The sequence below is a fragment of the Parus major genome, chromosome 2 (assembly GCF_001522545.3).
Source record: "Parus major isolate Abel chromosome 2, Parus_major1.1, whole genome shotgun sequence".
In the NCBI taxonomy this organism is placed as follows: domain Eukaryota; kingdom Metazoa; phylum Chordata; class Aves; order Passeriformes; family Paridae; genus Parus; species Parus major.
This window is the reverse complement of record NC_031769.1, coordinates 122737528-122765392: the sequence shown is the minus strand read 5'-3', so window position 1 is coordinate 122765392 and position 27865 is coordinate 122737528. Positions and strand designations below refer to the sequence as shown.

At 39.7% G+C, this 27865-nt stretch overlaps 1 protein-coding gene across 2 annotated transcripts in view; it reads left to right on the top strand.

The window, feature by feature from the left end:
- ZNF704 (zinc finger protein 704) overlaps positions 1-27865 on the top strand; it is a 79459-nt gene that overhangs the window by 39504 nt on the left and 12090 nt on the right. For both annotated transcript variants that reach the window (XM_015618290.2, XM_015618291.3), the window contains exons 2-7: positions 6658-6761; positions 10812-11044; positions 14602-14702; positions 16449-16710; positions 21312-21416; positions 26792-26886. In XM_015618290.2, the coding sequence (XP_015473776.1) occupies positions 6658-6761; positions 10812-11044; positions 14602-14702; positions 16449-16710; positions 21312-21416; positions 26792-26886 (900 nt within the window). The remainder of the gene's footprint in view (positions 1-6657; positions 6762-10811; positions 11045-14601; positions 14703-16448; positions 16711-21311; positions 21417-26791; positions 26887-27865) is intronic.

The window sequence follows — 27865 nt, the reverse complement described above, 5'->3', positions numbered from 1 at the left end:
GCCTGGTGTGGTGGTAGCCTCCATGGCAGCCAGGGTATCATCACTGGATTGTACCTCTGCAGGGAGGAGAGGGCACTAGAAATGGTGCTCCAAGTGCTCCTGGGGACACACCTGGCTTGAGAAGCCATCTAGCCTGAGGAGCAGCAGAGGGAGAGAGACAAAGGAGAGCCCTGTGTGTCGGAGGGTACATCAGCCAACCTTTGGAACCAAATAGTGCAGTTTCTTGGATATCTACATTGACAAAATAGTTGTAAAAATGAACGGATTCTCTTCTGTCATGTTGTAGTGGTTTTAGTGAAAATGGAGATGATAGAGAAACACATATTTGTGAAAGCAGGCCTATTCTTAGTGGAGCAGTGCTAGATGCCAGTTCAAATAAAAGACTGAGAAACCTGCCTGTGTTACACACCACTTCAGTTCTGTTAAACTGTATTTTCTACTCCAGGATGCTGAGAACCACTCTGTGACTGTCTCCCTTCATCTCTTAGGACTGATGTGCAGAGACTTTTTATTGTCTTTAAGCTATTACAGTCCAAATAGAAAGTCAACGTCTCAGTTACTGAGGATTCTGTCAAGTGCTCTCAGGTTCTAACACACCAGCCAGACTTCCAAAGGCCCTTTGAATACCTGAATCACAAAATGTTAGCTTGGCCGAGAGGAGACGAAGAACTTTGAGGTAGTCTTTTATGCATTTTTCTTTTTTTTCCCTTGAGAAGTTCAGTTATATATGTTTTTTTAGAAGAAAAATTCCTATATTTGTATTATTTTTTTAATGAGTTCTTGTCACTGTCAATATAAAAAAAATTTGCCTGTGTATAAAAAGGACAGCAGAAACAAAGAAAGACCCTTCATTCTGCATATGAATTAGTCTGCAAATATAAAGTTAGTGTGGAAAATGTTAATTTTATGTTTGACATAATGAGCAAAGACAGAAATCCCTAACTTGTAATTAGTGCATTCTTATTATATCTCTCTTTTAAATATCAAACACCAGTTCTCTTTTTAAATGTGTAAATAGTAATGCTCTCAATGTTCTCTGAGATATATCATTCTATGATATATGACTATGCTGATTTAATATAATATTTGGAAATATTTCCCTTTGCTTTTTCCTTTATTGTGAAAGTAATGGCTTTACTAAAGAATGCTGAAGACCTTGGACTATTTGTATGGATCATTCTCTCTGTAATTTTTGGTTTTGTGTTTGGCAAGTGAGTAATTTGGCAAGTGAGCAACCAAACACAAGAGCAAGAAGTAAGGTAATTTATCTGTGCTGTCAGTATTTTGAGTTGTTAGATGGTAACCAAGTATTATGGTAAATGCAAGATATTGTATGGACTAAGAATACTTTGTAGCATGATGTAGATTTTTACAGATTGTAGAAGAGTGGCTGTAGTTACTTTAGATAGATGGAGTCACAGCCATGTGCATGGATTTTCTTGCTGGTTCTTCATCAAGATGTTTTTGCCTTTAATGATGAATTGAAGAAAATGAAAATATTTTTATTTTACCTGTAAAATGTAGTTTAGGATTTTTACTCCTAAAGTGTGCTTCTGTTATTACTAGTACACTGATTACAATGCTTTATTATATGCTGAATCATATTTTGGTATCAAAAGCTTCTAACAACACGTTTATCAGTATTGATGCAGTGCTCAGTATGACATTACCTGTGTGATATGGCTATAGTCAAGTGATCAGACTCAGGTTTCAGAGGTATCTTTATGAGAATTTAGCACATGTAAGTATGGGAGAGAGAGAGCAATTTAAATATGGTGTTATTTTGTCCCAGTTATAGGTTATTAATGCACACATATTTATATGGTACTTCTTACAAAAGACCCAAGTGTTTTGTGAACCACTCATAAGCTGAATTTTGGGTGGAGGACAGTACACAGTTAACATGGAATAATAGCCTTTTTGTGCCTTATTGCTTCTCTTCTTATCAATCCTAGTTACTTTCTTATTATTATTATGCCCCTCAAGTGAGGTTAGCAGTAAGAAACAGATAAACACTTGACTATGCTAAAACAAAAGAAAATGTAAGCCTTTTAGTGAATCTGAATGTTTAGGGCCTATGGGCTTCAGATGGTCATTGTTTATAAAGCAGGATAAGGAAAGGCAGGCTCAACAATGCTGGAAAGCAGGGGTATGTGATTCTAGAGAAGAAGGTTGGTTCTGTGGCCATCAACTTTTATAGCCAACGTCCTTGTTGTGCTACTTGCAATAACTTGAAGTTATTGCACATATCATTCCCTTTCCCCTCCCTGGGGCTCTTCTTGTGGTTGTTGCAGTTTCTACTGCCTTGCAGCCTGGTCCTGCCAGCTGCAGGATGCTGCTTTTCCTCTTGTTTGATGGGAGTGGAGCCCTGGTGAGGAAACACTGCCTGGCCCACAGTCAGGCTGTGCTGAGGCAGCCCTGGAGTGTAGGAGAGCCCTTTCAACACAGTGAACCAGTGCCTCATTGCTTTTAGCCTTGCTGCACTGGGGTCAGAGGTTTCTGGTCAGGGAACTAACTAACTGAAAGTTTTGGAGTTGTGAGCAGGGAAAATTAATTTTTTTTTCTTTGCTTCCAGTAAACTTGGTTGTGTTCTACATTAGGGTCAATTTTATCAAAACTACCACTACCACTTTGCTCTGCTCTGGAGAATATTCTCCAGTACCCTTAAAATATGCTTGGGTAAAGTACTGATTTAAAATCCCATCTTTCCAAGAGGAAGGACTGCAGGCTTTTTGATCTAAACCAGGCAAGTAATCAAGAGTAGTCTCAAGACTTAAAAACTAGAATAAAATTTGTATTTCTAAAGATTTATTTGAGAGCAAGTCTTCAAAAACAGAAGAAAAATAGGACTATCCTATAGGTGTGCTAAGATGGGAATAATACTTAGTAGGGAGTTTGAAGGTAGCAGTGGCCAGGAGCTGGCAGAGGAAATGGGAGAGTAGGAGATTGGATGTTGCATTGATTTGGAACACTTGCCTATCTTCGGATGTGTCTTGGACCTTCTTTTTCTCATCTTTGGAGTTTAAACCCAACCTTTCCTTGTAAAGAGCTGTGACTGGGGAGACTGTGATGGTTGGTTAACATTGATAAATTATTATCAAAAAGGCAATAAATTCATCAGCAAAATCAAAGAAAGGGTTGATCAAGAGTAAGTGTAATCTGATTGGCCTTGACTGTTAAAGAAAAGGCCACTTTTAATTGCCAAGCTTTTAATTGCAGCGATCCAGTGAAACCACTCTCCCTGCTGAGGAAGTAGGGAGACTTGAAACAATGACAACTGGGATTTGGTAAAAGGTCTTCCTCCAACTGTAGAGCTGTAACTTCTACTGCTGACATCTCAGCTGAATCATTGTAATTTGGCTATTTTGTGTGTTTGGATTTACAAACACTTGGAAAGAAAGGATCCAAAACTGCTTGGTTCTCAAATGCAGACTGGACTGACACAAATACATCCATACAAAAGTTGGGAGATGACATTTGGAGACTGGGATGTGAGGTTAGAGAAAAAAAGAAATCTTAATAGTTGATGTAGTAGATGATCTTACAACTGATTTAAATTTCGTTACACCTAATAACAGTAACATCAGGGCTTATGATTTCAGTCCACAGAATATCGCCTTAGCAATGGTGAATAACTGTTTTGGGAACAAGTGATGCGTAACAAACAAATTATTTTCCCCTCTGACTCCAAATAGCGTTGAACAGCTGTGTGCAGGTTCAGCTTACCAGCAGAGAAAGTGCAAAAGTACTGGGACAGTCTTAAGGCATCCACTCACATGTGATGCTGACTAAATGCAGATGGCTTAAGTGATTGCAGTCTTCAGTTTTATGCCTTGCCTGTATCTTAAAGGCTGCTGCTGCAATGCTGGCTGAGCGATATATGAAATGTGTGTTTACATTTATGAGCCAAACTGTAAGAATGGAGCAGAGTCACGTAAGCCAGTACTTGTAGCAGCTAAAATTCTTGTGGCTGGAAAGTATGAGTGGAGTGTTCTTGTTTGCAGGATGCATTTGAGGAGCAATAAATAGTAAAAACGACTGTCATTCAAAATGGGCAGAGAAAAAGTCCAAAGTTTGTTTTACTTGGGCTGTGAGCCTGTTAAATTGGATCAGGAAGAAAAAAGGATTCCAGTAATTGCAAGAGTGTGGTTTAGCGTGGCTAGTAAGGATTCTCATAACTATTCCTGTTCTTTGCCTGCTTGTGAGAATTTTCACCTTAGGCACAGATGCCAATGCTGACAATTTTGGGATATTGTAAAATTATTTGGAGCAAGGGTTGTGTTTTCAAAACAGTAGTGCTTATCATTGTAGAGGAGAGAAAAAACATCAGAAGAACTAGAAGAAGTTAATTATAAACTCCTTGGGGAAACTTTGGGATTAGCTCCTGTTCTAGACTAACATCTTGACACCAACTTGGCAAACACTTGCAACAACTGCTGTAGTGTGATTTTGCAACTCTGCAGAGGCCTGTATGGGAACATGTTAGTCCTGTTGCCACACACACAGAAGAGCCTTGTTGGAAGGCCAATTGCAAACACTAGGGATTGGCTTCTCCATCTTACCAGGAACTTTTGCTCATTTTGTCCTCATATGTTGCAGAAATACAGACAGTAATGGTTCATTCACAACTGGATAGTCAGAGGGACAGTTGGTGTAGTCTGGCAGGAGTGAGCTACAGAGCACATAAAGCCTTCTCAGAAACTAGATATTCATACTGGATATCAGCTAATTGGAAAATCATCTGGCAATGTTGGTCTTGAGAAAGTGTAGCCATCTCCCTGTCAGCCCTGAGGAAGGGTCTTCTGAGCCCAGAGGAATTTGGCATTCTGAGTGAAACGCTCCTCTGCAGGCACAAGGAGCTAATGGGTGACAGATTCAGGATTCAGCTGATTATAGCAGATAGCCAAGACCTTTCCAGTACTTGATGATGACCATATGGCTGCTGTGCTCTTTGTAAAAGCCTTGGCTGGGGGAGAGAAGGGTTTTCTACAGATATAATCAGAACACAGCAGGCACCATTATCAGTGTTTCAGTTCCAGGCACTGATGTGTTGCAAAAGACAGTTGTGAGAGTTAAGCTGTTTTGTAGTGTGGGAGAGTGTTCATCAGCATCTGTGTGGTTCCTTGCATCAGCCAGAAAGCAGCTGTGAACCATTTCATGGACAAGTTCAAGGTTTGCTCAGTAAAATATCAAGAGCCTTTGACTGTAGTATAGCTTTCAGTTAATGAACCTTCCACCTGATGGGTGAGATAGGATTCCAGAAAAGGGAGTGCACCCAGCACATCCTGTTCCTCTTGGTGACTTACAGTTGATGGGAAACAGCAGGTAGCTGACCACTTCTTGTCTTGGGCTTTAAATTAGACTTAACCTGATATGTTCAGCAGAGCTCCTGGCAAGGCACAGAGACATCTCCAGAGACCCAGAAAGCAGAATACAGGGGGAGGAAGTGTCTTTTTGTAAGAACAAAATTCACTTGATCTCTAGGAATTGAGAAGATGATTTTGGATGATCAGTCATATGTTTGAAAGCAAACGTTTTCAAAAAATTGTCTGCTTTGATTCCACCCACAAGGTGGAAATCCCACAAGGATTTCCAACCCACAAGGATGGAAAGCAAAAGTCTGCTAAATGTAGTGGGTTTGGTAGTTTTATTTTGGTGCATTGACTCCTTAGAAATTTTACATTGACAGAGAGTTACTCTTGGGTAAAAAAGACAGAATATTATTTTTACAGACAAAAAAAAATTTCCTTCATTGCCTAAAAAATCCCCATGACACCTTGAGGAATGGATCACTGAATCCTGGTTCCTGTCCATTGTCCAAGTCTTCTCTTCCTCTCCCTGGAAAGCTGGCTGCTCTGCTTTCCCTTTTACCCATTCTCCATGTCCTCTCCTCTGACTTACACAGGTTCCCAGCAAGACTAGGCTGAGGCAGCAATGGCTCCTGTGCCATCATGCTGGTTCAGACACCCATCACACACACAAAATAACCTTCTCTCTCCCTCTCCCCTTTCTCTCCCCTACCCTTCTACGCCTCCTGAATTGTTTTTATGCCAGTTCCCTAATTACTTAAAATATTTGGGTTTTAATCTTACCAAAAATATAGGAAAAAATTATGATCAGTCTTATGGAGAATATGGGAATGTTAATAGTGTTAAGCAGAAACAATGAATTGACATCCCTTAGTTCCAGTTGACAGTTTTTCTTTACCCTACAGAGACTAATGTATGTTGTTAATGTTGCCAGTAATTTTGCATCTCTATGTCTTCATCCAAGAAAATGAAAACCACCTTAAGAGCATATTTAGCTCTAAGAATATGAGTAGCTGAAATTCTAAAAATAAAAAAGGAACAAAGTCAAAGTTATAGAGAGTCACAGTAATCCTGAAAATTTTATACAAAGATGTATTCTGTTTTCCCACTTCTATTTACACTGAGTTAGTTTGCTTGTAGAAGCCTCTTGATATGCTCAGGTTGCCAGAAAACTAATGCTTGGAGAACTCTGTGCAGCAGCTTGTTTTTGTTAATGTGCTGGCTTAGGATTTGGGCTGGTATTAAAAAAAAACAAAACAAAAAACAAAACAAAAAGAAAAAAAAAAAAACACTAAAAAAATTCAGTATTTGTTGATGTGTTTCCTGCCTCCCACTCACTGTGTTTCAGGAAATCTTCAGAAGAACTGGACATGGATAAAGTAACAGCAGCCATGGTACTCACCAGTTTATCCACCAGCCCTTTGGTCCGCAGCCCTCCTGTCCGACCCAACGGTAAGCCTTTGGAGCCAGGGGCTGTGGGAAGGGGTGCCAGGGCCCTTTATTGGGGGACTTGTTTCCAGGAATTGTGGCCATGGTGTAGAACAAACGGTGAGTGGCTGTCTTCTGGTATGTTGGGGATCATACTGAGTTTTGCTCCAGATGCCCATTCCATAAATGGGATATGAGCACTTCAAAAAGTCTCTTGACCTCACTGAAACCATTAATATTTCAAAGAACTTGTTTGCATTTGCATACATAATGTCGTAGAATTGTAGAACAGTTAGGATTGGGAAAGACCTCTAAGATCACCAAGTCCAACCATCAAGCTGGCACCACCACCATGTTCACCTCTAAATCGTGTTCTGAGTGCCATATCCAGGAAACATGATAGCAGTTGTTAGTTATTGTCATCTACTCCATGGAAATGAGATCAGATTTTACCCAAAACCAAAATAAGGCAAAGAACTTCTAGATCACAGCCCTTGGCTGAGAGGCCCTGCAGTAACAATCCATACAGCAAGAGATCTGCTTCTCTCTGCACCTCCAATTCCTGTGCTGTGTGTAACTCTCTGATGATCTTTCATCAAACCCATAATCTGTTTAAAGACTATTTCATTCATGGTATAGCAGAAGACACACAAATAAAAATAAGTATAAAAAATTTCAGGTAATGAAGAGATTGATAATGAAATATAATTGATCTATGCAAGATTGACTAGAATTACAATAAATTTTTAGGAGTGTTTTATTTTAAGGAATAATTTAAATTAGGACACCCTTTTTAGGGCACCTCAGCATTGTTTGTATGACAGACTTTTCTTACTCACTTGTAACTGCTAAAAAAATCACTAGATGCTCTCCTACTATCATTAATTGGAAGATTGAAGAATACTTGCTTTTCTTCATGGGAACAGCCATGATTCACTGTAAAAAGTTAAAGGGATTCATAGCAAATATCAATGCTGTGGGTTTTCCATTTATTTTCAGGAAATGTAAGTTTTATCCATTTAGTTGGAATTCTGGCCATGAATGCCCATGACCTTCGTTCATGCGCTTTCTGGTGTTGAAAACCAGAAGTGTTTATTGGAGTGCCACGGCTCTGAGGAGCCCTGGGAAACCTCAGGCAGTGACATCCCTGGTGACTGTCACGCTTCAGGACAGGATGTTGCCAGCCCCTGGGAAAGGTCAGCAGAAGGGTAAAAGCACACCTGCTTTCCAGCTGCTCAGCTCACAGACAGAACTACAGCTGAAAATGGATCTGTGCTTGATGTGGCAGGCAGGGATTTGGTGTGGCCAAGGCACATATGTGTCCCCTGCTGCATCCCTGTCCTGGGGAGCTGCTCTGCTGTGGGCGAAGCAGTATCTGCCACCTTAGACAGTCTGAGCAGGTGACACTTGCCAGGAGCAGTAGCGCACGTTAGCTGCAGCTGTCGATTGGAAAGGTCTTCCAAACAAGACTTATGAATTGCTAATTGGCAAATGGTGGCTGTTTAGCTGCCTTTGATATTTCTTAGCATAGACGGAGTGCTCTTTGATATTTTTTCATATAGCTTGTCAGCTTGTTTCCCAAAATCTGGGAAGACTAGCCTGAAAAAGTAATTCACATGTTTTCAGTAGTCACAGGCAAGATTTTGAAACTGGTTTTGGGCACCTTTTCCTTGAATATCTTAGTTTTGCCTTAGTCAAGCCTTACTAAAGACTTAAATAGAAGTCTAAAGACTTGATAATTTAAAGCTTTTTTGGTGTTGCAAGGCTTGGCTCTGATCCTAGTAATACAAGCAACAAATGTATTAGTGATTAGTTTTTTTCTACATGCTTTTCCAAAAAAGGGCAATAAGTAGCAGTATAATTAAAGGACCATTTGTTAAAACAAATGGAATTTTGCATAGAAGCAAAAAAAAAAAACCAAAAAAACCCAAAAAACATTAACGTTAATATTAAAGTCAGTTCCATGCTGGAATTCCTGGGAATGATCACCTATGTGAACTGGATCAGAGTTTGGCCCTTGTTTCTCTGCAACTGAATAATATTTGGTCTGGTTCTCTTTCACGTAACTCCAGCAATGTAAAAGAGCCCCAAAATAAGAGTATGTTGCATTTATTTATATATTAAACTTCTTTACATTGACAGATTTGTTAGTATGAATGAGAACTGGTGTTTGGTTTCTTCCTATTGTCAACCTCATTCAGTTTTTTCGATGCTACTTTAAAAATGTTCTTGATTTACATCTCTTTCTCAGAAAGGTGAGGAGAAGCTGTAAGCACTGAGAATACAAAGTACCACCATAACTGTGTCAGAAAGTAGTAATTGAAAGACCTTTCCTTTGTTATTCTGAAGAATATGGAAATTTTTAGTTGTGCTAAGGTCACAAGTTGATCCCAGATGTATTTTTTGGCTTTGACGCAAGACTGAAATACCAAATATTTCAGAGAAACAAAACCCACCTTCATTACAGTCACATGAAGGTTGTAATCATGAGATAAAAAATGACATTCTCATATGTTAACTTAGAAGCTACCAGAAATGTGTATGTATGTCCTTTTCAAAGAGGAAGTGGAAGGAGTGGAGGGAGAGGATCAATTCCATTTATGCTGTGTGGTCCTGAACAGTAAATCAGTATTGCTGCCTACTCAAGGCGGCACTGTGTTCTGGATTTTTTGAGCAGCTGATGTTAGTCTTTAAGGATTTTGTCCAAAACCAACTGAATTAGGAGAAAAAAAACCCAAAAATTCATTGGTTTGGGGGTAAGCTTTTGATAGCTCACTTTCTTGCCAATATCAGTAGTTAAATTTATCTGTAAGAAATTGAGAAGGAATGAAGGAGTGACTTCTGCAGATCTTTTAACGACAGGCACTGGCTTGAAAGGACTTGTCTCACACTTAAATATTGATTCATGAACAGATAAGATGTTATTTGCTTGCCACCTCCAAAGTCAGGTATTGCACAATACTCAGGACCTACAGTGTCATTGGGAAAAGCTTCCGATGCCTGAGTTAGGGAGAAGCCTCACCTAAACGGTTCCTGTGCATTTGCCCAAGCCCTGTGAGAACTTGAGGGTTCTGGCAGAGCTGCCTGTGGCTGCACCCTGGATGTGCTTGGGCCATGCCTTTGCTGAGCTCATGACCTACATACTCCCCTGCTGCCAGGAGCCCTTTAGGGATGGGTGTTTAATGCCTGAGGAGCTCTGCATGTGAAGCATGGCTCAAGCTGTGCCTCAGACTGCACATGCAGTGCTGTTACTCCCACCCATGGTGCTGCAGAGTGAAGCTGTGGGTTCAAATGTCTTCTTACCATGTAATGTCAGGAGAGCTGCACCACTGAGGTGGCAGTTCCTCCAGCGAGTGTGTGTGGAGGTGATCCAGTGTCTGTGTGTTCCACTTCTGAAACCAGATGCCTGTACACCTGTATTTCCCAAGGGATACACACCACCTCATGCAGAGATTCAGATTAGGCAGAGGCGTTTGTATTGAGAGATTGTAAGAAAACAGAGTGTAACTATGGTTTTCTTTGGTGTTTTACTCTGGGAAGAATGTCATGTTTTTGTGGATCTGCTTAGTGTTCTGGGGCTCAGAGTGTATGTCCCCTCCCCAGTGGATCTCCTGTTGGCCATACAGAGGCTTGGAGCTTGCTTTGGTACCGCACCAGAGTTGTGTGTTCCTGTTGAAAGTTTAGGATATATTTAGAATCATAAAATAGTTTGCATTTGCAAGGACCTTTAAAGGTCAATTTAAATGTTTTCCTTAAATCACACATGCAATATATGACGGTTTATTGCTGTTTGTGCTTCTGAACAGGTTATCTTTTCAAATGCAACATTTCTTTAAACTGTTTTGCTGCTTTTGTTTGTTTGTTTGTTTTAAATCAAATGAAAATCAAGTGTGGAATACATAATTTGTGTACAGTGGGTTAGATATGGTTGTCCTCTCTACATCCAATGCTTTCTCTTTCCTTTACTGAATGTGCGATTAATTATCAACATGGCATCTAAACCTTAGAAAAAAGAGCTCCTAAGCCCTATCACAATGATACTGTTGTAATAATAGTTTTTCTTGTTCTTGACAGAATCCCTGAATGGATCTTGGAAAGAAGGAGGATTTGTGCCTTCTAGTACCAGCAGCAGTGGATACTGGAGCTGGAACGCTCCCAGTGACCAGTCCAACCCATCCACCCCATCTCCACCTCTGTCAGCTGATAGCTTCAAAGCTTTTCGGACACCTTCCCAGCCAGATGATGGTATTGATGAAGGTGAAACAAGCAACCTTCTCTTCGATGAACCCATTCCTAGGAAGAGAAAGGTTAGCCTCGTGTTAAATGTCCATACCCATGGGTAGATAGGATGTTGGTAGGCTGGTTTTGTTGCGAGAAAGGAACGGGTCACCCAAATACCTCTGCTTGTGTATCCTTGTCATCCATTTAACACAGTCACTGTGTCTCATTCAATGTGGTCACCTCCTGCACACACATGCTGCCATCAGCGCCACATATTTCCTGCCAGATGGTGAGGTGCTGCAGAGCCTCCTGCTCAGAAAACACTAGAGTGCTTTCCAGAAGGTGTTGCCTCTGGCCATTCAAGGGATTTCTGTCCTACTTTGACAAATTCTCTGTGTGCAGGATGCAACAGGCAGCCTTTACATGTCATCACAAAAACTGACTATGGCCTTAATACTCCTTGTTCTCTGAAAGTGCTGTTTGTCTGACAGCATGTCAGATACCTTAATACTGTGAAGGTTTCTCTGCACAAACATATGGAGTGCAAAAAGGAGAGAGAGAGCTCAAACCCAATGGCTTTTGATATAGTATTAGCATTAGCCAAATTTATCCTCAGTTGGAGTACAAAAGAGGCTAAATAAAACATGACACTAAAAAAAAAAGGTCCAAAACTAACCCCAAAAAAGCACCATTGCTAGCCAGCAAGCTTCTCCGTAAGGAAAGAAAACAAAGAGATGGCACTAGTCCAAGTTTCCTTCCCTCCCAACGCAACAGGACAGATTTTACATAGCAAGATGTAAAAAGGCTTTTTGTAAGAATTAAAATCAGAGAATTTATTCCCTTAGCGATTTTGTTTCTGGCTCAGTCTGAGACAGTTAATTGATTCATCACCAGCAGGAAGAAGTTTTAATGATTGTTTAAACCTGTTCAGATTTATCCTCTTGCTCCAGAAGCTGCTTATTTGCTGACCCATGCGGTTCTTCCCTTGTTCATGGGAAAGGGGTGAAAATCTTTGTGCATCTTGCTAAGAAGGAAAAATTATTTTGGAGGACACCTTTGTTGTAATGAATTAGAAACTGGAGCTGAGTGTTGCACTTAACAGAGACAATTTGGGGGTGTGTGGGACAGGAGGAATAGGAGTGCAGAAGTGTCTTGGTTTGCCTTTTACTTCTCAGTTAACCTTCACCTTATTAGCACCATTCTTACTGCTCAGCTGTGATGAGACAGATGGGTTTGCAGCTGCTGTCTTTATTGTTTTCTAAGTTGCATTCAAAGATTTCTATTTATGTACCCACCATAGGTCTATTACACTGTCTCTTCTGGTTCACAGGGATTTCGCTTTGTATGGCAAATATTTTATTTAGATAAACAGTAATATTCCATGCCAAACTTGGTTTTAAAATTTAACTTACTTTCCTGCAGGTTTTTTTCTTTATTCTGGCTCCAGCATCGTACTTGATCTGAGTACGTGTTAGCATCTTTAGAAAGCTGAAACAAAATATTCAGGCCATTTCTTCTTCAGGGCTGCAAAAGTCAGAAGGATTAAACCTGGAAATAGAGTGATTGATAACCTTACTATTTGCTTAAAAGTTTCCTCTAAGGTAGTTATTCCTCACCAAACCATTTATGTTCCATTATTTTCTTAAATAAAACATTAAGCCTGAATAGGTATTTTTTGCAAAGGAAATGGAGGAAATGTAAGCATGTTCTTTATTTCTACTGGGTGAGCTTTCACCTGATTATGTTAAAAGTGCGTTGGGTTTTGCAAACTCCTACCACTGACAATAAATCCAAAACAACAGTGGAGCTAGGAGACTGATTTTACCATCAAACTGGGGATGGATGTTAAACCATTCTGTGTTCATAAAGATGCATGTGGTGTTTATGATGTCATATTGGAATTCCTAGGATGTCAGTTATAAATATGGCCTTCAACTTGTTTTCACAGGTGCTGGTTGGTTGTGTGTTTTTGAGCTGATAATAGTATTTAGTATTATATTATGGAAGTAAGAAAAGTATGAATCAGAATTGCTAGATTATATTGAATATGAGAAAAGAAAAAGAGTTCTGTATCTATTTAAGTGATAGTTGTATTATCAAATAAAAAAATAGGCAATTTATGTGCAATTTATTCCAAAGTAGAAGTTTTTCATACAACCAGTATGATCAGGTACCTCAAATCTCAAAGCCCTAAGCATTCAAACTTCAAAACAGGAGATGTTAGACTGCAGGGAACTATGAGAACATGATACTACAATCAACTTGTATTTTAAAAAGCCCATCAGCTGTGATTTTTTTTTTAGAGTTATATTCTAATCATTCTCTTGCTAGCAAATGCTGAAACCATCTACTGTCATGCATTCCAAAGTGCCCAAATTGAAGAGAGCACCAAGTCAGCTTTTGTTCAAGGCACAGTGAAATGTACTTAACCCTAAGGATGTGCTTGTTTCCACTCCACCCTTTTTTTAAAAAAATTAAGTTTTATATGAATATATTAATTTATTCTTATATGTAAATAAAATTACAGAATAATAATACAGTATTTTGATGCTCTTCCTTATGTTAATAATATGTTCTGTAATAATAGAGGAAATTATTTTTGAGAATTACAAGCTATTTAGAATTCTTTTTTTTATTTAAACTGTACAAAATCATTTCCATTTTGGGGTAGAATTAACTTCTAAATATCTCTAGAGTTTGTAACATCTGTATTGTTTTAAGACAACTTTTCTTCAGAGTCTTCAAAATGTTTAAGATTAGCCTAGTGATAGCCTTGTTGGCTGTGCTCTCAATTAATGATAAGTCAGTGGGGATCAATGAAGTTATATTAAGTTATATTAAGAATATAAAAAGGATATTTAAATGAGATTTTACCTGTATTTTTTTTTAATATTGCACACAGGCAGATAACTTCTTTTCTGAGTAAGGTCCACAGCAGCTTCTGAGTGAAACAAAAGCAGGTTGTGCCAGGTCATGGCAAATATTGACATAACAGAAGCTATGTTTTACTGGCACAATATTTTTTTGTGCTGCAAATATCCGGAGCAGAAACATTCATAAGAGATTGCTTTGGAAAGATCTTCATTTAAGAAGGTGCCTTGGATTAAGTGAGAAGTCCTCACCAAGGTTTTTTTGAAAGAAGTGGAAGTTTTTATATCATCTACCTCCCTGAGTAGAGGAACTGAAACTTTAAAATGGAAGAGTGTTGCCAATGAACAGAGAGAGGTAAATTTTTGTCACAAGCTGCTCTTGCAGCTTTTCACTGGGTTCTCTTGAATTCAGTAGGGTGACACACTCCACAAAAGACTATTAGAACAATGTGAATTTGGAGTCAAAGACTCTGAACCTTGACACTGTTTTGTAGCTGTTTATCTGGTTTGGGTAGTCTGGGATTTTTTCTACCTTCATAGAGTTACAGAGTCACAGAAATTTTCAGCCCTTAACCCATCACTGCCAAGTCCAGCACTAAACAATGTCCCCAGGCAACGCATCTACAAGTCTTTTAAATACCTCCAGGGCTGGTGACTCAGCCATTTCCCTGAGCAGCCTGTTCCAGTGCATAACAACCCTTTCAGGGAATAAATTTTTCCTAATATCCCTACAACTTCCATACAACTAATGTTGCTTTACTCATAATTTTCAGAACTCCATGAAGGTGATGTTCAAATGCCTGTGGAAGAACTGTGGAAAGGTACTGAGCACAGCTGCAGGGATTCAGAAACACATACGGACCATTCACCTTGGGTAAGAGCGCAGTCTTTTTGGGAGTCTAAAGGATTTGGTCTAGAAGAGGAGCAATTGCCCTTGGCTGGAGAGACGAACTGGATTGCCCTTGGCTTCTCTCTCATATTCCTGTGTTTCTGAGGAAATTGCAGAATAGTGCATCAAGGTGAATGAGCACTTATTCCAACAGGCACTTTCTTTCCTGAAATTCTGTCAACTTTGCTAGAAGGTCAAATAGAGCTCGAGGTCACACTGCACTTCCCTGTCAGCTGCACTGCTCAGTGCCATTATGTCATATGTGCTGTCTACACATCACATCTGGGATGGCACTCTGTGGTAGACAGGTTCAGGGTCTTACATGAATACTTTTCAGTTTTGTTTCACATCAGGTCAGGTGCTTGTGCCAGTTCTGAGTTGAATTAATGCAAAAAAACCCACCAAAACCACAAACCACATAAAAAACCTAAAAATAAAAGGAAACTGAGCTGCATGTTGTCATGGTTTAACCCAGACCACAGCTAAGTATAATGAAGCTGTTCACTCACTATCCCCTTCCTTCTGTGGAAGAATCAAAGGAATAAAGAGTAAACCTCTTGAGTTGATGGTTGAGACAAGAACAATTAAATGGCTTAAACGAAATAAAACACTGATTATAATAATAACAGCTAATAATGATTCTAATACTTCTAAGGAAGGGGAGGGGGGGGGAGAGAGAGAGAGAGATAAAGAAACAAAACTGAAGAGAAATGAGTGACACACGTTGCAGTTTCTCACGAGCTGCAAAGATCTGGAGCTCAGGATGGTCTTGAAGAGGTCTGCAGTTACCGTTGGGCTTAAGAGTAAGGCTGTGGGAAATGGAGAAAATCTCTCTCAAAATGCAGTTAGGAATGTTGATTTGTGCTTTATATTATGGGGACATCCTCTTTGTGGTGTGGGAGAGGGAGAAGTAAATAGCAAAACCTTTCTGGAATTTGCTGGAGTTAGAGTTTCCTGGAAAGAGTACTTGCGGTCAGTGACTGCCTGCATTCTGATGGGTGGTACTTCTGGTAGAGCCTTTCAAACCTGCTGGACCTATGTTCTCTCAACAAGTTCTGGTTTGGACTTCAAGACAACATGTAGTCTACTATGAGCTACTGCTTTGACTGGGTTGCTTCACTGTTAGCCTTTGTGCTCAAATGCATATCAGATGAAACTTCAAGGCAATTAAACCTCCTTCATGCCTTCCTTCAATAAGTCTGCTTCTGGAGAGTGGGACCAGAAACTCCTGGCCGTGGCAAGCCAGCCCAAATGAGTGCTTTGTCTGTATCTGAGTCGCATGGTGATACTTGTGAATGGCAGCCATAACTATATTTGGCATAATCAAGTAACTTCTGATAAGATTGTGTATTGTTTGCTGTAACATGAGTGAAGTATATCTTGCCTGTGTCTCTTGTCATTGCTATGACTTTTGAAGACATAGTGCATTGGGATTCTTGTTAACTTTACAATAGATACAAATGAGAAGCTGATACTTGATCTGAAGGAGTCAAACATCTACTCCAAGGTGAGACAATTTGTCAAAAATAACACAGAGAGGGGAAAAAAGTAATTGCTACTCCTTTTTCCTTCAGATTACCTGCAGTCAGAATGCAGATAAAGTAGGGAGGGTTGAAACTGCAAATGTTAATTTATCAACAATATGAATATATTCACTCATGCATCTAGAACTTAAAATTTACATCAGGGTTCTTGCTTTCAATCAATTCTTACTTTTTTCTTTTGATGCAGACGTGTAGGAGAGTCAGACTACAGTGATGGAGAGGAGGATTTTTACTATACAGAAATCAGGCTCAACACAGACTCAGTAGCTGATGGCTTAAGCAGTCTTTCCCCAGTCTCTCCATCTTTAGCATCTCCTCCTTCCTTTCCCACCCAAGACACAATCCGTCCTGAAACTTCCTGTGCCAAAACCGAGACTAAATTGATGACACCTCTGAGCCGCTCAGCTCCTACCAACCTCTACCTCGTACACACGGACCATGCTTACCAGGTAATACCAGTGGTATTAGCTCCAGTGATTGCACTAATGTCACTAATGTATAAAAAAGTGTCACATTACAATGTTTGGGTTTTAATGGGTTGAAAGGTTTTCAGAGCATTCAAAGGCATTTCTGTTATTTAGATTGAGATGTAGTCTTCTGAGCTTATTGTTTCTTCATTTGTTTATGTGCCCGCCACAGGCAGTGGGTTTTGGGGTGCTATTTATCCAGCCACACATAGATGCATATTTCAGGTTGAGAATAGTTGATCTGTGTATCTCACTGCCTACATCAGTTCAGTTTTCACTGACCGTAAGGAGAACCCAAGGTGATGTGCTTAGATGGGGTTGCCTGCATTGTAAAATTTCCCATCCAGTCAGCTGAATCCCTCCCAGCTTTCAGCTCTGTTTTTATTGAACAAGTACAAGCTCTGCTTGAAGTGTCAACAAGTACCCAAAGAATTCCAACAACAATTCATTTCCTCTTTTTGTACAGTGTGAGATGTCAGGTTGTAGTTATGAAGTAGAACAGGATGAATGAAAAAACAAATGTGGGATCTTCCTAATTTTGGAGGTGATGCTTTTCAAATGGCAAAAAATGCTGTCCTAAAACATTCCTGCTAAGTTTCAGCAGAAAGCATTAATAATAAAACTGCACTAAAACTTGACATGTTTTGGTCTGGATACCATAAGAGAAATGAAGAATAGAGGCTTTGAAGTCGTGTGGTCCTTGACCTGCCTATGCACTGGAGAACTGAACTCTGTTAAATTTATCAGATGCTATAACTATCATATATGGCATTGTTCAGATAAAACTTCTGTGGTGTGTTTGGAGCACACCTACTAAAAGGTCAGAGGGAGGTATAGAGAATTCACAGGTTTGTTTCAGACTTTTGTGCATGTTGAAAAGCATGGGTGGAAGCTTGGTGTATTGCAGGTGGAAGCTGCATCAGGTAGCATGCCAACCTGGGGACTGATGAAACCATAGGAGAAAAACTTGCTTCTCAGTGTAGCTTAAGGCTGCCTCAGAGAGTGAGGCAACAAGTCTAGGCTGGTGACAAGTTTTGCTTCATTTGGGATTTGCAGTCATGAGAGTCTGCCCTGCTGTTCAGAGACCCTCTCAACCCTTTTTTACAAGCAGCCTCTGAGTAAAGCGCTTGCCTAAGGAAATCCCAGTTCAAGTGTTTAAAGTCCTTGAATTGGATTTGAATTGATGTATTCCATGATACAAGACTACAAGTGCCTGAGCCCCATGGGCTTTTCAGGTTGCTCTGGTTTCAATGCTTAATTTCATCAGTGAGGAGTGACAGAGTCCACACTGTTCACAGCTTGCTAATTGGAAGCAGGAGGCAAGGTCCCTGCTCAGGCATTCAGGCTGCCCTGGCAAAGGAAGCAGCTTCAATAGAGAAGGTCAGTGGCATCCTCTGCCAAGATCACTTCAGCCCTGAAAGAAGGAGCAGGAGGCAGGGTGGAGATTCAGATGTCACTAGGCAGAGAGAAAGTGGAGATTACTTCATTGGGAGCAGCTCAAGGAACTGGGGTAAGGGAGGCTGAATATTGTTAATCACAGGATTCCTGTTAAAAAAAAAAAGGGGGAGGGGGGGCAGAATACAGAACCCAAAGCTTGGTCATAAGAAGAGATGTGGTAATTGCCATTTCTTCTATGACTGAAAAACATCAAATACACTGAGAAAGATATGAGGAAAGTGAGTAAAGTCCTGATGCTCTTCCCTGACCCAGTCCTTTGGGTGAGGAATGATTTAGAAGAATAATTGAAGAAATTCTGGAAAGTACAGCAGTTGAGGCAAATGGCATTGGGGGAACCCCAGAGAAAGATGATGCTAGAACAATATAGGAAGCAAAAGAACAAATCCCTCTGGATTCAAGGAGAGCATTTGATCTTAAAACATATAGGCAGTATTTGTTAAGCTAGAGAGAAATTTACTGTAGGACAAGGAGCTGGAAAGTCACAGAGAACAGCACTGAGTTATTTTGAAAGGGCCTTTGGATGTTGTTAGTGGAGTAAAATGAAAAGCTGTTCTTGGCCCTGATCTCACTTTCATTAAGTCATTTTGGTAATATACAAATACTATAATAAACTTCAGTGATAACAGATTTAGGAAGCATCACCTAAAAGGGAGTTATAGATCAGGCTTACATGACTGGGTGGTCTTAAGAATAATAGGTTTTGGATGCAGTTTAATGTCAGAACATGCAAAGTCCTGAATCTAAGGAAATAATGAGATTTTTCTGCTATAAACTAGGGTAGTTAGAAAATTATGTAAGAAGGAAACCTATGTTTGTTACTCAAGCACAGAATGACCATGAGCCAGCAACAACAGAGCTGTGAAGGGGAAAAAAATAGTTGTCAGCTCTGTTGGAAAAGAAATATCTAGGAGAGACAGAGGTTTTTAATGCCGTTAATAAGAACCCCATATAACTTCAGGTGAAATCCTGAGCTATAGTTCTGGTCAGCCAAACTGGGTGTGATGGGCTCCAACCAGAAGAAATAGAGGGCAGAGAGGATATGGATGGCCTCTCCAGCCCCAGGACTGATACCTCAGGCAGAACAAGGAACAAGAAGAGGATGGAATTGCTGCCTGGGAAGACAGTGAAAGGACAAGCATGAGAGGAGAAGAGGATTATTTTGGCCTGTTTCAGATATAAGGGTAATGTTGGCATAAATAAATAAATACAAAGTATTCATTGATATATTTTGATTGGCAATTGGATGGAGGTCTCTAAGAAAATTGAGGTTGGGATATAGAAATTTTTCAGTTGGTTGTAATGTTATAGTCCCTTACCTTATGGAGGAGATTGACTGAAATGTTAGCCTGGAAAAGCTGACTGTGCACGTCTGGGAAACAAGTGAACAAGGTGATTTACTAAGTATGATCATGTCTGAGGTAAACAGGCACTGAGAAAAAGGAACTGAGCACTATGGTATTTTAAACAACTGCAAATTGCATCCATTTTAAACTTTGTGTTTCTTTACAAAACTATTGCTTGTACCTGTTAAATTTAGCTACAGGCAGGCTCTTTTAGCACCTAGGATTTCCCTTCCAGGTCTTATTCAAATACCTGAGCAAGTTGCTATGCTGACCCTGGGTTTGAGCTGCCATCATTGTGGGATGCTGAGCAGAGGCAGTGCTGCCTTACTGCTCATCCAGCTCTCTCCAGTTCTTCCTGTCTGGAGCTCTGTGGTCATTCACTCCTTCCCATTTGAACAGGGTTATGATGAAGAACTTCTGGTACCACTGATGTTGTCAAATTGTTCTTGATGCCTTTCAGAGAGGTTTTTATATTTTATGGAGCTCAGTGGATGTTTGTTCTGCATGTCTGTGTGGATTCTCTTGGAACTATCAGCAGCTTGGCAGCCCACAGAGCATTGCTGCCATACACAGAGGCATCTGGTGGTCTCACCTTCCTTTTTCTGGAAAGCTCTAGGGGATTGCTTCAGCCCTTGTTTACTTGGAAAATTATCTTTAATGGGGACTATCAGGTTGTAATTGGTCATAACTCCTCTCTGCCTGGTGGCTCAAGGAAGCACTCTCTTCCTGAAGGAGTGAGACAATTTCAGCAGCCCCAACACAATCACTGCTTAAATGAGTGTATTGTGTTATTGTTGCGTACAGTCAACTGAAAGGCAGGAATGAAAACTCATTTTAGTAAATTCTTTGTAAGTTTAAACCAAAGAGGGTTGTTTTGTTTTTGTGGTGACAACTTGAAATTCAAGGGTCAGAATGAACCTTTGTTCATGCTGGCTGCTCACACTCCTGCTAGGCAGGGTAGCTACACAACTATGAATTTCATGATTCTGAAGATCAAATGGGATTCAAAAAGAGGCTTGCTCATAAGCTAGTGAGAAAACCAAAGGAAAGGCACAAGATGAAAAGTGCTCAACAGTTTAAGCTCAGGTTATCGCACTTGTACCCCAAGGCACCACTTGTACCCAAGGCATATTACAGCCCAGATAGGAAGAACCCAGGAGTTCAAGGAGCCCAGGAGTCCTTCAAATGCTTGCTTTAGTTTAGCTGTTTCAACAGCTGTGTTTTGAATCAAAAGGATGATTTACAGCTCCTTGTTTTTAATGGGAAAAACTGTTTTAATTGGAATGACTCTTAACATTTGTCTGATAAATGAGAAATGGCCAACACTTACTGTTAATCACTTCCATCCAAGAAGCCTTGCTATCCACATTAAAATTGTGTAAAACAACTGCTATGAGTTTAATATGGCCTTGTTTATCACTGTGGAACAGGCGATCATCTGTGAAGTAGTTTTTGCTTCTTGCTGGCATTATTTTAGAAGTTACTTGTATGTGATGTTTTATTTTGTTTATTTTTTTAACATATCTAGCTCTTACGGGTTTTCTATGGAATCTTTTGAGAGCAATCATCTTCCTCTAAACAAAGTTTAGGGACAGTAGTGTATATATATATATAACTCTGTCCCTTCCTTACTAGCTTATCCATGATTATCCTTCTCACAAGGGTAAAATGCTTGTCACCATGGAGTTTTTTATACCTTACAAAATCTCTCACAGATTCCTTTGAAATGCTTTGGAAGAGGAATGGTTCTTCTTGCTGGAATAATACTTTCTTTTCACACAGGCCACTCCTCCAGTGAACATTCCAGGGTCAGCAAAATTCACTCCCAATGGCAGTAGCTTTAGCATCTCTTGGCAGTCGCCTCCAGTTACCTTCACCGGCATTCCAGTAAGTGCACATTAAAAAAAGGAAAGAAGGGGAGAAAAAAGTTTTTTAGATCTTTTGCTTTGTTTGACAGTGATTAATTATGGAAGCAAATGTGACATAGCAGATACCAAAAAGAAACAAATTAATCAGTGCCTGAGTTGGCCAGCATGGCTGTTTTTAATACCTCTGCAACTCACTTTATCAGTGTCGTTAGGTTATTTTTGCATCAGTGTCTACAAGCAGTTGAATCTATAGTATCTATAGTTGAATCTATAGTTGAATCTATAGTTGAATCTATAGTATCTATAGTATATATATTTTTAAACTATATGCTTACGAAAGAACATTCTTGTAGGTGCAGAGCCTGGCACTATGTACTTCTTTCTTGTGCTACTAAGAGATTTCTTAAAAAACTTTTTGGAAAATCAGCCTGGTGATATGCTAACAGGCCAGTTGGATTCAGGCAGTGGGGCTGTTACCTAAATGAACTCTGAAAATGAAGCATTTTTGAAAGGCAACTGAAAGAAACAATAAAATGAAATGCAAAGTCCCATTTTAGGAGGCTACAAGTATGTAGCCTCTACTGTTGGCAGGAAAATGTTGTTTTATACAGAAAATATGTTCAGTATCTATTGCATTTTGATATTAATACATTTTTCAGTTTGACAGCTTTTTAATGAGGATGTATTAGAAGGAAATTCAACATTGACCCATTCTTCAGAAAAGCTGGTGTACATGGCCTAATTCTATTAACAGTGATGCTAAAAATCCTAAGGCATGAACAGGATTGCAAAAATGTGATATTTGCTTAAACACAGAATTGCAGTGTACCACAGTGAAGGTGTGGTACTATGGGGGGGAGTGAAAAACCTTTATGAAGAGTTGCAAGGAATTCAGCTTGTAGTGTCTGCTGTGGGGACTGCTGAAAGTAAATGCTGTTTTATGAGTAATGGGAAATCTTCACTATGATGAATATAAATAAATATTAATTTAAAGTATCCTCATTTTATGGGAAAGCACAGTTTTAATGATAAATTGATATTCTCTAATCATAAACCTTTTTGATATCGTAACATCTCATGTAGTATTACTCTGTATGAATTTATGAATTTTTAAAATGTGTTATATAAGGGACATTGCTCATCCGAAGAGCCATATAGCTTTTTTTTTCCTGACAGTGAATATTAGACAAGGCGATAAGAGACACTCTTTCCCTTCCTTCTCTTCACCAAGTGAATCTCCAAAGCTTCTTACTGTCAACCTTTGGCAAATCTTGGAGATTTTCTGCAGAGGCTGTGGCATCCTGCAGAGCTGATAAAAATGAAAGTGACTGAATCAATTACACTGCACTCTGCCAATGAATATTTATTAAATTCCATCAAGGAACAACTAACAGTGAAAGACATCATGCTGGCAGCAATTTCAACAAGAGTGCCTTGACAGAGTGTGCTATCCGCAAAGTTCGCTGAGAATTTGATTTCCCAACAATGGGGTTGATACAGAGTAATTATGAAACTGGCTCCTTTTGTGGAATAGCAGAAACTGGTGCCAGGAGTGTTGGGAATCTAAAAATGCAATTAGTCACATTGTAAATCAGACACTTAAGAGGACAGGATTAGACACGTACGCATCGAGTTTACTTGTTCAGGCAACAATGCTGATCTGTGGCTGTAGAGTGGAGAGTTCTCAATAGAATTTAAGAACTGCTAAATCACTTTCTGAGAATTCGATGGAGATGGCAATGATTTAAGTATAATTTGAAAGTAATCGCAATACAAAAACCTGGGGAAGCAGTGATGCAGAATTATAAGCTGCTCAGGGAACCGTGTGAACTGCCATTATAGCTCTAACAACATTTATAAGGCTGTTTAACAAAGAAAGAAATAATAATAAGAAAAAAATCTTCTAGTCAATGTGTTTGCACACATTTGACTACTTTGTCATCAGTGTGATCATTTATGAATTATAAAGGCTTGTCTTTTACTGCCTGCAGTGAAAAATTATGTGCAGTGAAGGTGCAAATGCAAATTTATGTTAAATACCTGTATATTAAATTAAAGGTTTCTTTCTGTTTCAAAGTAAATTAGATATTGCTTTACAAAATCAGGGGTATGGCAATTCCCACCCTTACACTGGGTGTAGGTACTTCACCTACATTCAGACTTTCTCCTTCTCTAATCGGGTTTATTTAAGACCAGACTGTGTGACAGAGCCAGCATAACAAACTCATGCAATTGTGACATACGTGGTCCCTGAGATGAGGCACAAATCTGTGGCACCCAAGGGAACCTCAGAGAATAAGTCAAAACCGTTACTTTTTGCTTGACCCTTAATATTTAAGCAAGCCATTTTCTAAAATGGTTTTGGAATACTTTTCTGGCCTGGACAAACCACTGAGCAGGAAAAGATTGGATACAGATACAAAAAAAGTGCATAGTTCTACACATTTTCAATATAGTCTCCTTTCATGTTTATTTTTTGGCACATACTATAGTGTTTCCCCCTTTCATTCCTGTGGACACTGAATTTCAATTACACTGAGCATTTTCTGCTTTCTGTCCTGGGAACTGGGGTGTTTGAACACCATGAATTGCATTAAGTCCTTGTTTTCAGAAAGTCTTTAGCAGAGCAGCACTGAAAGGCCTCTGTGAATAGGGGTGCACTCATCAGCAAGTAATGGACCACCTCAACCCATAAGTGCTGCTGGATCGGTTTGGCTCAGTATGTGGCTGTTCTAGGCTCAAGAGTATTCACATCTAAACACAAGCATTTATTTAGACATCTTGTCATCATAAGAGCAGAGAAGTGGCCAAGGTCACTTGGTCAGTTCATCCTGGAGAAGCAGAGCCTGAGGGGAGACCTACTCCAGTCTGCAACTTCCTTGTGATGGAAAGAGAAAGGGTAGGCACTGATCTCTGCTCTGTGGTGAACAGTGACAAGACCCAAGGGAGCAGCCTGAAGTTGTGTCAGAGGAGGTTTAGTTTTGAGTATTAGAAAAAGATTCTTGCCCCAGAGGGTGTTTGGGCATTGGAACAGGTTCCCTAGGGAAGTGGTCACAGCTCCAGCCTGACAGAGCTCAAGATGTGTTTGGACAGTGCTGTCAGGTACATGGTGTGACTTTTGGGGGTGTCCTGTGCGGGGCCAGGGGCTGGTCTCAATGATCCTTGTGGGTCCCGCCCAGCTCAGGTTATTCTGTGGTTCTGTAATTAAGGGGACCTCCAAAACACTTTGTGCTCTGAATCATGCATAGGTTAGATTCCAAGGCAGATGGGAAATTCACTTTTTCATACCATTTTTCTAAGATAACTTTGCAGGTGAAAGTTTGAATGTTGGAACAGTTATTACCCATTGTGAAGTGTTGTTTTCTGCATGAAGCAGAAAGGACAGACTGATTCTTCTACCAGTTGAGGCTGAATTAGGAGAATATGTCAGCCACACCCTAGGGATGCATGAGGAGAGTAAATGAAATTATGCAAATTTGATAAGCCATGGTGAAGTCCGTGTGAAAGCCTCCAAGGGCAAGGATTGCCTTCTCAGGGCTTGCTCTTAGTCTGCTCTTAGTGTTCCCTTCAGGGAGTAGCTGACTGGTATTGTTTAGACCTGCTGCAAAGCTTACAAAAATACACTAAAGCACAGCTTCAGTGCTCTGTAGCTGCCTTGGTGTGCCAGTCTGTGGAACCATTGTGCAGAGACCTTCTCAGGAGAATGCGAGGGAGGAGTCTGCTCCAGCCTGATTTCTGTTTGGAAGTAAGCAAGATAATTGCTTATTACATAGGAGGCCATCCAAGTACTCTTCTGTTCAATGGCAAGCAGATACTATATTGAGTGTCAGTTACTAGTGGTAGACATATAATAATTTCTGGTTTTTTTAAATGTTTCTGAACCCTAGCACAATGACTGGAGATCTCTGGTTACTGGTAATGACTGGAAAACTGTACAGTGTCTGGTGAATGCTAAATACTATAAAAGTGCTATAGCTTTGCATTTTATCTTCAGTGTCTGAATCATTCTTAAGTAAAACAAGGAAAGTGGTTGATAAAAATTAGGAAAAAAAGTAGCAGGGAACAAGCTGCCTGCAGTATACTTGAGGGATAGAACAAAAGGAGCTAGTGTGGTCTTTGGATGTACAAAACATGGTAAGCTGTCAGAGAGAAGAAATTTCTTCCAAGTTTTGCAGGTATATTTTGTATATCAGTAATGGTATTAGTTTGCTCAGAGTATGAGCAAGTTATACGCAGTTAAATTGAAATTTTCTCTTGCTATTAGCCAAGAGTAAAAGTTGAAAGAGTGTCTGCACACAATTGCAAGCATTAGTTCTTTGCTACTATGGAGTAGCTTTAAAACAGACTTTGTATGAAAAATCAAAGCACATACAGTAATTCTCTTCAAGTGAGGTCAGTCAGTTACCTCTCTTCCAGATATTGTAAAACTTCAAAAGGGCAGGAGGGAAAAGTCATAGCAGTTCAGAGAACTGTGACCATATCTGCAGTTCCTGGCAGCAGGAGGCTGACTGGGTACTAGAGGCCCAAATGAAGCTTGTTGCATTCAATATACAACAAAAAAATGAAGGTTCAGAATTTATTTTTTTTTTATTTCATTTTAGATGTAAAGTGGTTGTGGCCTTCACACAGGAGCAGAATAAGACCATAGCAAAATAATTTAGGTGTTAAGGCCAAGCTTTATGCCATGTGATCACTTGAATGATATTGCCAAGCCCCAGGTTCATGTAGGAGATTTCTTTGGAAAGCTTCAGGAGACCAAACTACACCCTTCCCTTGGAAACATTCACAAAGAGGATACCTGCTGAGAAGGTTTACTGTGCAGAGTAAGGAGATACATCGTGTTAGCAGCTTTCATCAGAAGGGCTGCATTGGACTCCCTGCCTGTTAAGCCTCAAGGGGCCCCATTGTAAGCGCTCTTCAGCAAACCCTCTTCTCCAGGGTGTCTCTCCACAGAGTGCCAAGTGACAGGAGCAATAAGTGAAATCCCTTTATTTCATAGGAGATTATTGGTATCGATCTCAGCAAAGGACAGAGTTTATTTTTCCAGTTATTTTCTTTGCTTAAATTGGAGAAGGTTTTCCTAAGAGCTATTCAGAGTTTTTAAATGAGAATGAATGTATTTCTTGTCTTTTCCAAAATCTGCAGTGATGTTGATCTGTATTTTGGATTGCTCTAGGAGGATGACTGGAAATACAGGGAAACAAAGAGAACCTAATGCAGTGTACCTAATGCTAAATAAACTTACAGCTTAATTACATTTGTATGTTATATAGTCACCTTTTCTGGGTATCCTTGCTATCATGCAGCATGATTTTCATTTTCTGGGAAAAAGTATTTATACTGCATTCATACATGTATGCTCTTTTTAAGCAGCCTTTTTGTCTGTATTGACAGGTCTCACCAACCCATAATCGTCCTGCAGGGAGTGGAGAGCAGAAACAGTCCCACACAGGTCTTTCATCACCGCCTAGAGTAGCATTTGGCTTGAGGTATGGGACCATTAGCTCCTGCTGACACTACAGCCTCACAGCCTGGAGGGCAATCAGTAAATAGGTTGTCAGTGGCCAGAGAAACAGAAAAAGCCCACCACCAATCCTGATTGCACATATGAGGCAGGTTCTTGCTAGAGCTCTTCAAAATAAACATTCAGAACCTATCTTTCTTTTCACTGCCATCAAAGGTAAAGTTCAGCCACACTTTCTGGCTTTACACTTTTCCCTGAAAGGCTGGACTGTCTTATGTGTTTATCACCGTTCAGTCAGAATGGTATTTGGCTTCAACTGAGCCATAAGAAACCCTGTCTTACAGTAAATTAGATCAAGGCAAAGCTTTTTATGCATTGTCTTCCTGGACATAAACTGCATTCATTACTGTTAAACCTAACTGATATTTGACAATAATCTACTTTTAAAGTGCTCAAAAAGGTTAAAAAATCAGACTATAATGCTAAATTTCTTACCGTAAAGAAACTCCTTATTTCTCATAGTCCTAAAAGTGACTGTACCCTAAAATGAAACAAAAAGGAAGATATCATGCCTTTCATTTTCTTCATGACTCTCAGATCATTGCATATGCTACAAACCAAACTTGGGATCTTCCTAGTTTATGGATTGTGCCCATTAATTAATGTTCAGTAATCAGAAAATGCAAGAGAGAGATCCCAGGTGGGCCATGCAACATGTAAAATAGGTATTAAACAGTTCTGTTGGTACAGTTACTTTATTTAAAGATGCCAGGACTGATGGCATTGCAGTAGTGAATGTTGGATTGCTTGGTGAAGCATTTCTCCTCAGGTTTGCTGTCTTGCTGTGTGTTCAATAAAAAAAAAACCAAAAAAAAAACCCAAACATTTTAACAGTTACTTGAATCATTTGCTAAACTTGTGATCTTTTGAGTGTGGTTGAAAGATGGAAAACAGGACAATTGTTACAGCTTTAAAAGCGGGTGCTGCCCACCTTGCTGGCTTTG